The 12,500-nt window shown below is 26.2% G+C and overlaps 1 protein-coding gene across 4 annotated transcripts in view; it reads right to left on the bottom strand.

The window, feature by feature from the left end:
* LOC124429912 (insulin-like receptor) overlaps positions 1–12,500 on the bottom strand; it is a 74,225-nt gene that overhangs the window by 27,195 nt on the left and 34,530 nt on the right. For 3 of the 4 annotated variants that reach the window (XM_046975798.1, XM_046975797.1, XM_046975801.1), the window contains exon 3: positions 3,225–5,409. In XM_046975798.1, coding sequence (XP_046831754.1) covers positions 3,225–4,227 — 1,003 coding nt within the window. In that variant the 5' untranslated portion in view covers positions 4,228–5,409. The remainder of the gene's footprint in view (positions 1–3,224; positions 5,410–12,500) is intronic. The other variant, XM_046975800.1, reaches the window with a different exon arrangement.

The raw sequence follows: 12,500 nt of genomic DNA, 5'->3' as shown, positions 1-12,500 counted from the left end.
TTTTTCTATTGTTTTTTTTCTTCTTTCTTTTCGTTTCTCAATTGAATGATCATTTTTATTAAATTTATCGAATAGTTTTCCATAATTAAAGTTATCGATATTAATCGCGATTGAATATTATTCCTTAGTATCTAATAAATTCGTACTTTTTTTGCCATTCTAATTTTTCTTCCCTTCTTTCTTTTTTTTTCTCTCTCTTTTAAATACTTCTTAATATTTCTATTTTAATACTTCAATATTGAAATTTTCGATATTTATATCAAATCACTAACATATTTCTCTCTCTCTCTCTCTCTCTCTTTTCATTGGAATAGAATGTATTTTTTCTTTTTATGAATCAGGTATTTTAATCGATCGTCTTAATAATAATAAAAAAAAAAGAAAGAAAAAAAAAAAGAAAGAAAGAGAAAGAAAAAAATAAGAAGAATTATTAAACAAGTATTTGAAAACGATTTTTAAATAATAATAATAATAATAATAATAATAATAATAATAATAATAGTAATAATAATAATAATTATTATTATTATTATAATGGAACGAACGAAATAAATCTTATTTTTCTTTTTTTTTTTATCATCATTTTTAAGTAAGAGCTTCCTTTTCTCACGATTCTCCACGTAGAACGCACGGATTAATTCAAAGGAATTTCTGAGAGAGAGAAAGGAAGAGAAAGAGAGCGAGAGAGAGAGAGAGAGAGAGAAAGAGAAAAAGAGCACCGACGACGATCTGATTTAATTCGCTCGAAATTCTCCAGACAATCCCCATGGTACACGTAGTAGCTACCCATGGAATCCGCTTCGCGAAGATAAAAGCCGGACACGAAGCATCTTCTCGTGGAAACGTGAAAGATACTCTCATCTCAATTTATCGTTTCTCTACTGCTTTTATTCGTGTACATTCTCGCTTTGCGCATATATATATATATATATATATATATATATATATATATATATATGTATGTGTGTGATCTTATGTACGTATATGTGCGTACGCGTACATGTATGTTATTTATCAGTATCATTTATGAAATGATTCATAATAGATTACGTGCATGTATCTACACGTGTAGATACATACATACATATATATATAAAAAATTTGTTTAATGTATAATGAAAATTATGTTCTTATATATTATATAATCTCTCTACTACATATGTATATATATATCGTATATTGTATATACGTAGTAAAGAGATATGATTTGTTTTTACAATAGTAAATTTGAAATAATCTTTTTTTTTTTTTTTTTCTAAGTATATAATTACTTGCGTATATGAGATTGATTTGACTGATAAGAGTTATATACAAAAAAGAAAAAAAAAAAAAAAAAGAATTATAAAATAAAATAAAATAAGTAATCAATTTTATACAACGATCATTCGTTCTCGACTATCATTGATTGTCTATGATCAAATTATGATCGTAAGATTTAATCGTAACACGAGATAAGATCCATAGATCTTCAGCTTCAGAGTTGTATTATTTCGTAAACCGGATGAGATCGTTTTGTCGACTCAATGGTATAATGTCGGCCTAGACCTCGTCGTATCGCGTGATACTTCTCTCTCTCTCTCTCTCTCTCTCTCTCTCTCTCTCTCTCTCTCTCTCTCTCTCTTTCTCTTAAATCACTTCACGTATCTTTTATCTCGCTTTCTCTTAATCTCTCTTCTCTTTTGAATTTTTAGAAAATTTTTTTTCAAATAAAAATTCTCTTCTAAACAGATTTTTTTTTTAGAGGAGAATAATAATAATAATAATAATAATAATAATAATAATAATAATAATAATATTTATTTATTTATTTATTTATATTTATTAATAATTTGATATATATTTGTTTGTCGATAATTTATTTCGATAATTTTTTTTTTTTTAAATCCTTTTTCTTTTCTTTTTTGTATTATTTTTTTATCTTTTTTATATTATATAATATAAATAATAAAAATGAAAATATACAATTAACATAATCTTTTCATATGATATTTATTGATCATTTAATGCAACGTTTATTAATAATTCATTTTTATAATTCGTTTTCATTTCAATTCAATCAAATTGCAAATAATAATAATAATAATTATAAATAAATAAATGAAAGAAAAAAACAATTTTTACAATATCAAGAAATACGTTGTACTATAATAAAATTATACAAACGTATCCTCGAATGTTATTAATAAAAATTAATAATTAAACAAATATCTACATGTCTATATATAATAAAGCAATTGGTTTATATTTTATTTATTTATAATTATAAGCTTTTAACGGAAGTGGACATTAAGACAAATAGATTTAATATCTGTGTCCAAAATCCGATAACTGTAGTATTAAAAATTAAAAAGAAATTTATTGCTAATAATTCAAAATTTATAAAAAATGAAGTCATATATATATATATATATATATCGTTTTTATTTTTTATTATTTTGTAATATAAATTTATATTATTTTATGCAATATTTTTTCTCTTTATTATTGAATAAATTAAAAATAAAAAAATAAACAAATAAATAAATAAATTAATATATATATTATAATTAGATTCATTACATTTTTTTTTTTTTTTTTTTTTTTTTTTTTTTTTTTTTTTTTTTTTTAAATATATGAGTCACACGAAAAGTCATGAGTAAATTGTAATTTTATATAAAAATATTTATAAATTAATATTCATAAAATTGTAGATAATACTGAAAACCTGTTTTTGATTCGTAAAAAACACGATCATGGTTGTAATATTTTAAGAGTAGAAAAAAAAGAGAGAGGGTAAAAAAGAAATTTATTCGATAATTTAATGGAGATAAAATAAATACTTTGTCGATCTATCGATTAAAATAACACGTAGTTATCGTTTGATAGGTATGACAATTATTAAAATTGTTATTCGTAAAATATTACGCTACAATTAGATCATACTTTCAATTTATTAATACTTTAATATTGAATAAAATATTTAGATAACTCCTACAAAAAAAAAAAAAGAAAGTGTGCGTGCGTACGTGTATAAATAAATAAATAAATAAATAAATAAATAAATAAATAAATAATAAGCTATTGTATTAATTATGATATCGCATCCTTTTATCGCATCAGCCTTAACAAATCTCAAATCACTTTCATCTAAAATCGATCGGAGATTTATAAAAAAAAAAAAAAAAAAAAAAATAAATAAATAAATAAATAAATAAATAAATAAATAAATAAATAAATATACTCACCACCGTCCTTCTTGATGTTACCAATCGAGGTTTTCCCTTGAAAACCGGCCAAAGCAGTAGGCGGGAAGTTGAGAGCTAGGAAAATGACAATACTGAAAGCTAGTCTCCAATAACACAAATTCTTCGTCCACCGTACAACACTCGAGGCCAATCTCGAATTTTGTCCAGGATTATCGATCCAACAATTATTATTCTCCCCCGTTATCCACTTATCTTCCTTTCTAATCCTCTTCGACGAAACTTCGTAATACTTTGGCTTCGAATACGAATTAAAATATTTCGACGACGAGGAGGAGGAAGAGGAGGAAAAGGAGGAAGATGACGAGGTGGAGGTGGTGGAGGAGGAGGAGGAGGAGGAAGAGGAGGAAGAAGAAGAAGAAGAAGAAGATGGTGATGACGACGACGTCGAGGTTGATGATGATAATAATGAAGATGAAGAAGAGGAAGAAGAAGAAGATGATGATGATGATGATGATGATGATGGAATAGGAAGAGAAGGAAAACGATCGTCGATCCGACCGAGATCATCTCGATCATACGACGATGATCCATGTAACCTTTCACAAAGAACACAAGTTCTCATTGAGTCCACGTCGTTATCAATGTTATACTCTTTACACTTGTTAATCAAACTCGACGATAAACAACAACAACGTTGACAACAGGCCCGCTGCTGATCGGCAAATGTAACTCTGATGCTTGTTGTATTCCTTGTCGACGTCGTCGTCGTCGTCGTCGTCGTCGACGTCGTCGTCGTCGATGTTGTTATCGTCGTCGATGTTGTTATCGTCGTCGTCGTCGTCGTCGTCGTCGTCGTCGTCGTCGACGTCTTCTTCTTCCAATTGCTGTTACTACTACCGCTGCTGCTGCTACTATTACTACGACTAATACTATTGCTAGTACTAGTACTACTACTACTACTACTACTATCGTCAATAGTGTCACTGATGATACTACTCTCGAGCTTATGCTCCTTTCTGCGCATGCGCCCTGAGGAATACATATTTTCTTTCTTTCTTTTTTTCCTCCCCTTTCAACGTGACCAAAAAAGATCTTCTCTCTCTTTCTTTCTCTTTCTCTTCGATGATGGATCCTTAATATATATATATACACATATACATATACATATATATATATGTATATATGTATATATATATATATATATATATATATATATATATGTATGTATATATTAAGAAAAGTGATCTTTCGAGTACATCCTTGTCTCAATTACACCATTTAAATTATTATCGATGAACGCGAACTTTTAAGTCAATAATAATAATAATAATAATAATAATAATTGCGACGTTTTCCGAGTTAAAAACTCGAACGTTTCTTCGTTAGATTTTTGAATCATTTGAAATCCATCGATAGGACAATCGGATGATATTATAGATGTTTTTATCGTTGTCGTTGTTCTTCTTCTTCTTGCTATTGTTGTTGTTGTTGTTGTTGTTGTTGTTGTTGTTGTTACTTTTGTTTTTCTTGTTGACGTAGAAACTTTGTTCATTGATTTCTTCGACGAATCTATTATCAATGACGACGACAACGATGACAATGACGACAACGTCGATTCAAATAATTGTGGAAGAATAATAATAAGAAAAAGAATAACGACGACTGTTACCACTAGCACAGTTATTATTATTAATACTCCTCCTTTCTCGATCGTGGCCAATCTTCGTCTTTTTCTACGTCCTCCCATCAAGAGATCGTTCGATACGTCGTGCGTCGTTAGCACGACGTATTCCTAATTGCCGTTTATTCGATTAGTCAATCTCGTAGCGGCTCCTACAACAGGACTCATGTCGTACTTCTACGCGATAATATATATATGTTGCGTACGTACGTATGTGTTCATGCATGTATGCATGTACGTATATATATATATATATATATATATATATATATCTTTTTTTTGAAATATTGTGTAATAGACTGCGAATACGACTGGAAAAAGAAAAAAAGGAAAAAAAAAAAGGGGGAAAAAAAAATAAGACACACGCGGACACACTTAAAAGTTGCTGTTGCTTTTGCTGTTGTTGTTGTTATTGTTGTTGATGTTATTGTTGTTATTGTTCGTTGCTAGTGCTCTTTCTGTCTCCCTTTTATTTTCCGTATTTTCTTCTTTCTTCTTCTTCTTTCTTTTTTTTTTTTTTTGGATCCCCGATGGCGTTACTTTCTGTAATCAAAATTAAATTCTATGTTATTTCGACATGGAAAATTTTTTTTTTTTTTTTTTTTTTTTTTTTTTTTTAATTTACACAAGTGCGTGTTTGTGTGTGTGTGTGTGTATGTAAAGAGGGAAGAGTCATTTCTTAAAAAATTATCTTCATATATTACTACTATTACTACTAATAACACTTTTATTAGTATTATCATAATAATGAAATAATAATAATAATAATATAAAAAAATAACGAAAAGAAATCGATGATTAAATGGATATTATAAAAATTGTCATCATTTCCAATGACGATATTTTTTATTATATATATATTAAGAAAAAGTATGTATGAGTCAAAGAAATATCATATAGATTTCAAATTATTTTAAACATCGAATTTTACCTCTATACTGACACTGATGATGATGATGATGGCAAAAATAATAATAATAATAATAATAAAATAACAATAAAAGAAAACAATAAAGAAATCGTTATTTATAAAAATTATAAAATTATAAAAAATAATATTCGTGCAGATTTAAAATGCAAAATAATATCATTATTAAAATTTTACAAAAAGAAAAAAAAAAAAAGAAAATCGTAGAAACAGAGAGGAAAAGATAAAAAATTTCTTTGGCCGTATTAATTTCATTTGAAAATTACTTTTTTGGGAATCAACAAGCTCTACTTTCTGGATAAAAAATACATAGATCCTTTCATTTCTGATGCTATATGTAAATCCACGTTTATATTATCGCATAAAGATAGAAATAGAACGCGCATACGCGTACGTGTGTATGTGTGTGTGAAGAGAGAGAGAGAGAGAGAGAGAGAGAGAGAGAGAGAGAGAGAGAGAGAGAGAGAAAGAGATAGATAAACATTGAAACTAACAAACGTTTGCCAGGCAAACGGTGCTTTTCATTATGGGGAAAGCTACACTTAAAGCTCTATCTAGTACTTGACCATAATATTAAATATTAATCGCAATAATCAACGCTATGCACTTACTTTATCACACCTTTTATTTATTTACTTATTTATTCTATATTTAATTATATTATCGTTTACATTAATTTAATTAAATAATTGATAGTATCAATTGAAAATTTTATATCGATTAAATTTTCTTACTCATTTCTAGGTGATTAATATGAAAATTTTTATTTATACGTGTGTGTGTAAGTATACGAGTATGTATGTATGTATGTATGTATCTATGTATAATAGGTAAAAGGTAATAAGATGGAAATAAATTTGTCGTTTGGAAAATTGTATTATTGACATGTTTAACTCATATTAATTGTCATTCATATAAATTAATTTCATTTATTAAAACTAACAGGAAATTATAACTTCTATAGATACATATATATGTGTGTGTATGTGTGTGTGAATTTATATATTACATGTAAATAATAATTATAAGAATAAATTAAAACAAAAACAATGTATTTAAGTGGCATATTATTTATTTTATAATTTTATATTTATTTCTCATCGATGCAAACAATCAGATATAGAGAAATAAATTTATAATAAGAAACAGGGAGACAAAATAAGAGAATTACAAATCATTAGAAAGGTGATTTCGACAGATCTTTCAAAAATAGATAATTTAAAAATATATATATTAACATTTTCGAAGAAAAACGTGAAACCAGATTTTATAACTTATCCAATAACAGGTATTATCGATACGAACAGACCGAAACTAGTTATTTTTCATTTTTATCGAATAAATCAACGTTATTCGTATCTATTATGGCGCATATGATATGAATTCTAAATAAAAACGAAAAAACTATAAGATAAGATAATATTTTGAGTACAACAAACAGTAATAATAATAATAATAATAATAATAATAATAATAATAATAATAATAATAATAATAATAATAATAATAATAATAATAATAATAATAATAATAATAATACAAATTACAAGACATGCATTATATATATATATATGTATATATATATATATATATATATATATATATATATATATATATATATATATATTTAAAATCCTTGCAAGGATTAATAAACTTTATAACGAACTTATATTAAATTATTTAATTAATATATTAAAAATAAACACAAAAACATAAAATAAAAGAAACGAAGAAATGTTATTACACAAAAAAATTAATTCAAAAGAAAAGAAGTAAAAAAATTACAAAAATTTAACAAAATATATGCACACATTTAATAAACCGATGAATAAGTAAATATATAAAAGATATGAAAGATACAATAAAATTTTATCATAATATTAAAAAAAAAAAAAGAAAAAAAATAAAAAAAAGGATAGAGAAAAAGAATTAATTTTTAATATGTTTCCATTTTTTTTTTCTTGGTCATCATTTTACCATAATTAAAGAAGATCGTATTTTCTAATCTTTCATATTTTCCGATTAATCCTTAGTGGAAATTAAATAAATAAGTATCTACACATACACACAGACGTACACATTTGTGAGAAAAAAAATTTTTATTGCTACTCCCTCCCTCAACCCTTTCAACCTCGCTACTAGCTTTTATTCTCATGATCGCGTAATTGTTTACGAGTTGATCGCTGCTATCGTTGCCGGTCCGTAACGAACAATGATATGTACTAGTCGCAAAAGGAGCGATTAGATTGAGCACGCTCGTGTCATACTTGAGAAACAATCGGCACACATACGCACACGCACACACACACATACGTACGTACGTACGTATATATGCATGTATGTATGAATGTATATCTATGTATATCGACGTTAGACTTGCTATCCTCAATTGCCTATTAAAAGAAAGTGATCGATTATTATTTGATGATAATGATTTTATAATTGGATAAAAAAGAAAAAAAGAAAAAAATAAAATAAAATAAATAAATAAAAAACAAAAAAGAAAAAAAAGAAAGAAAAAAGGAAAGAAAAAAAAAAGAAATTAAGAAAACATTTCGTCTAATTTCTTCAAAAATTTTCTAATCTTTACGATCATATCTAATGTCACTGTACATGCACGAGCACGTTTGTGTTTCTGTTTTGCAATCTGGAAATTTAAAGTTTTATCTGGATTATTATAATTCAATCAAAAAAGATACTCTTTGAGTATATATATATATATATATATACATTTACATACTTTTCTAATATATTTTTTATCTATCTAATATTTTCTTAATAATCAGCAATATTCTGGAATATCTAATTTCTGTGGAATACATTTACAACATTTTTAATTTGCTTTTTATCTTTTACTTTCAAACGTAAACAAAAAAAGAAGAAAAAAAAAAAAAAAAAAAAAAAAGTAGAATATAAAAAGAAAAAGAAGGTTTAAAAATGAAATGCAAAAAATGTCAAAAATTATTATGAATATAAAACAGAATATTAAATAGGAAAGAGAAAAACGGGGGAAAAAACAAAACAAAAAAAAAAGGCAAAATTGAAGTGAAACATGGCAAAAAAAGCACGTGAGAGGTAGACACACGTAATTACCTCTTAAATATTTTTTGTTGAATTTATATAAGTTGTCGTTCATGTCACCGGAAGGTTACAGAAATGTTATAAGAGAAAAAGCGAGGAAGTAAGATATAAGATTGGGGGAGAGAAAGAAGGGTATCAAAGGTCGCATTAGAAAACAAGCTTTCGACTGACTGACTTGATATAGAAAAGGGAAATGAGGTGACGAAGACGAGAGAGAAAGAGAGAGAGAGAGAGAGAGAGAGAGAGAGAACAAAGACTTACATAGTGAAAACGTGTAAGTGGAAAGGGCGTTAATGGATAGAAGAGTTGGGAAGAGGGGTGAAGGGGATAGGGTTCACGAGGCGCCCGATCTCATCGTTTATCGGACAGTCGATGGAGTTAACCAGAGAATGATTCGATTAAAACTAAATTCTTCATATTGTTAACAAACGAGAGAAAATTAATTTATTGTGATCTCGAATTATCGGTAGTAGGTAGGGGGAAGGAGTAGGGGAAGAGTGCGTATAGCGAACACGTTCGATAGACATTCAAATAATTTTAGTTAAATATATAATTTTATATATATATATATATATATACATATAAAAAAAAAAGATACAAAATCAGCCATTTTAATTGATAATTTCGCAACGAAATTCCTTCATTCGTTTGTTCAGAGAAAGTTTAGTCAAAAAAAAAAAGAAAAAAAAATAAAATCAACCGATATCGAATTTTACTTCGGATTTATGCTATTAATAAAACTCGTGTACATATATCTTTCTATCTCTATTATTTTTCTTTTCAAATTTAAATATATACCTCCCACGTACCTCTCCGAAAAAAAAAAAAAAGAAAGAAAAAAGAAATAGAAAACAAGAGCGCTCATTGCACATCATACTTTGATATAATAAAAAAAGAAAAATGCCGAATTAAATATGTAATTAATAAAAGCAAAGAATAATTTTATTTCAGATATTAAGTAAGAACAACAAGAATAATTTTGTTTTAAATATTAGATAATAATAATAATAATATATATAGATAAAAGTGATGTATATAGTAAATAAAAGTGTGTGTGTGTGTGTGTGTGTGTGTGTGAGAGAGAGAGAGAGAGATACACAGTGAAACTAACAAACGTTTGCCAGGCAAACGGTGCTTTTCATTATGGGAAAAGCAATACTTAAAACTTTATCTAGTTCTTGATCACAATATTAAATATTAATCGCAATAATCAACAGTATGCTCTTACTTTATCACACCTTTTATTTATTTACTTATTTATTCTATATTTAATTATATTATCGTTTACATTAATTTAATTAAATAATTGATAGTATCAATTGAAAATTTTATATCGATTAAATTTTCTCACTCATTTCTAGGTGATTAATATGAAAATTTTTATTTATACGTGTGTGTGTAAGTATACGAGTATGTATGTATGTATGTATGTATCTATGTATAATAGGTAAAAGGTAATAAGATGGAAATAAATTTGTCGTTTGGAAAATTGTATTATTGACATGTTTAACTCATATTAATTGTCATTCATATAAATTAATTTCATTTATTAAAACTAACAGGAAATTATAACTTCTATAGATACATATATATGTGTGTGTATGTGTGTGTGAATTTATATATTACATGTAAATAATAATTATAAGAATAAATTAAAACAAAAACAATGTATTTAAGTGGCATATTATTTATTTTATAATTTTATATTTATTTCTCATCGATGCAAACAATCAGATATAGAGAAATAAATTTATAATAAGAAACAGGAAGACAAAATAAGAGAATTACAAATCATTAGAAAGGTTGATCTATAAAAGATTGATCTTTCAAAAATAGATAATTTAAAAATATAAATGATAAAATATATACATATTAACATTTTCAAAGGAAAAAGTGAAACCAGATTTTAAAACTAATCCAATAACAGGTCTTATCGATACGAACAGATCGTAACTAGTAATTTTTTATTTTTATCGAATAAATCACCGTTATTTATATCTATTATGCCGCATGTGATATAAATTCTAAATAAAAACAAGAAAACTACAAGATAATTTTTTAAGAAAAATATTAATAATAATAGTAATACAAATTACAAGACATACATTTTATACATATATATATATATATATATATATATATTTAAGATCCTTCCAAGGATTAACAAACTTTATAACAAATTTATATTAAATTATTCAGTTAATACATTAAAAATAAAAACAAAAACATAAAAGAAAAGAAACGAAGAAATTATAAAAAATTATTATAAAAAAAAATTAATACAAAAGAAAAGAAGTAAAAAAATTACAAAAATTTAACAAAATATATGCACACATTTAATAAACCGATGAATAAGTAAATATATAAAAGATATGAAAGATACAATAAAATTTTATATTAAATATTAAAAAAAAAAAAAAAAAGAAAAAAAAGAAAAAAAAGGATAGAGAAAAAGAATTAATTTTTAATATGTTTCCATTTTTTTTTCTTGGTCATCATTTTACCATAATTAAAGAAGATCGTATTTTCTAATCTTTCATATTTTCCGATTAATCCTTAGTGGAAATTAAATAAATATGTATCTACACATACACATACACGTACACATTTGTGAGAAAAAAAATTTTTATTGATACTACCTCCCTCAACCCTTTCAACCTCGCTACTAGCTTTTATTCTCACGGTCGCGTAATTGTTTACGAGTTGGTAGCTGCTATCGTTGCCGGTCCGTAACGAACAATGATATGTACTATTCGCAAAAGGAGCGATTAGATTGAGCACGCTCGTGTCATACTCGAGAAACAATCGGCACACATACGCACACGTACACACACGCGCGCGCACGCACATACGTACGTACGTACGTATATATGCATGTTTGTATGGATGTATACCTATGTATATATCAACGTTAGATGTACCATCCTCAATTGCCTATTAGAAGAAAGTAATCGATTATTATTTGATGATGATGATTTTATAATTGGATCAAAAAAAAAAAAAAAAATGAAATAAAATAAAATAAAATAAAATAAAATAAAAGAAAATAAATAAATAAAAAAGAAAAGAAGATAAAGAAATTGAGAAAACATTTCGTCTAATTTCTACAAAAATTTTCTAATCTTTACGATCATATCTAATGTCCCTGTACATGCACGCGCACGTTTGGTACATTTTTATACCTTTCTAATATATTTTTTATCTATCTAATAATTTCTTAATAATCAGCAATTTTCTGGAGTATTTAATTTCTGTGGAATACATTTACAACATTTTTAATTTGCTTTTTACCTTTTACTTCAAAAAAAAAAAAAAAAAAATTCAAGTAGAAAAAGAGTAATTGATTTTGAAAATAATTTATAAGACACCTTTGATTCATGCTATATATATACGTATATACGTATATCTGTCTCTTTCCTTTTATTTCATTCACAGTTCATTGCATATAAGCGTGTGCGGGAGACAATGTGTATATATGTGTGTGTGTGTGTGTTTGTGTGTGAGGTAGAAGTGGGGAAAAGTATATAAATTCACATCAGCCACTCAGATCGAATCACTGTATTCTATGATAAACGATCGAGAGTGCTGGCAGCCAATAAACTCTCTGAAGATAAATGTGTGATGT

Source organism: Vespa crabro, chromosome 16 (assembly GCF_910589235.1).
Source record: "Vespa crabro chromosome 16, iyVesCrab1.2, whole genome shotgun sequence".
In the NCBI taxonomy this organism is placed as follows: Eukaryota; Metazoa; Arthropoda; class Insecta; order Hymenoptera; family Vespidae; genus Vespa; species Vespa crabro.
The sequence above is the reverse complement of the archived record's forward strand: the minus strand, read 5'-3'. Positions and strand labels throughout refer to the sequence as shown.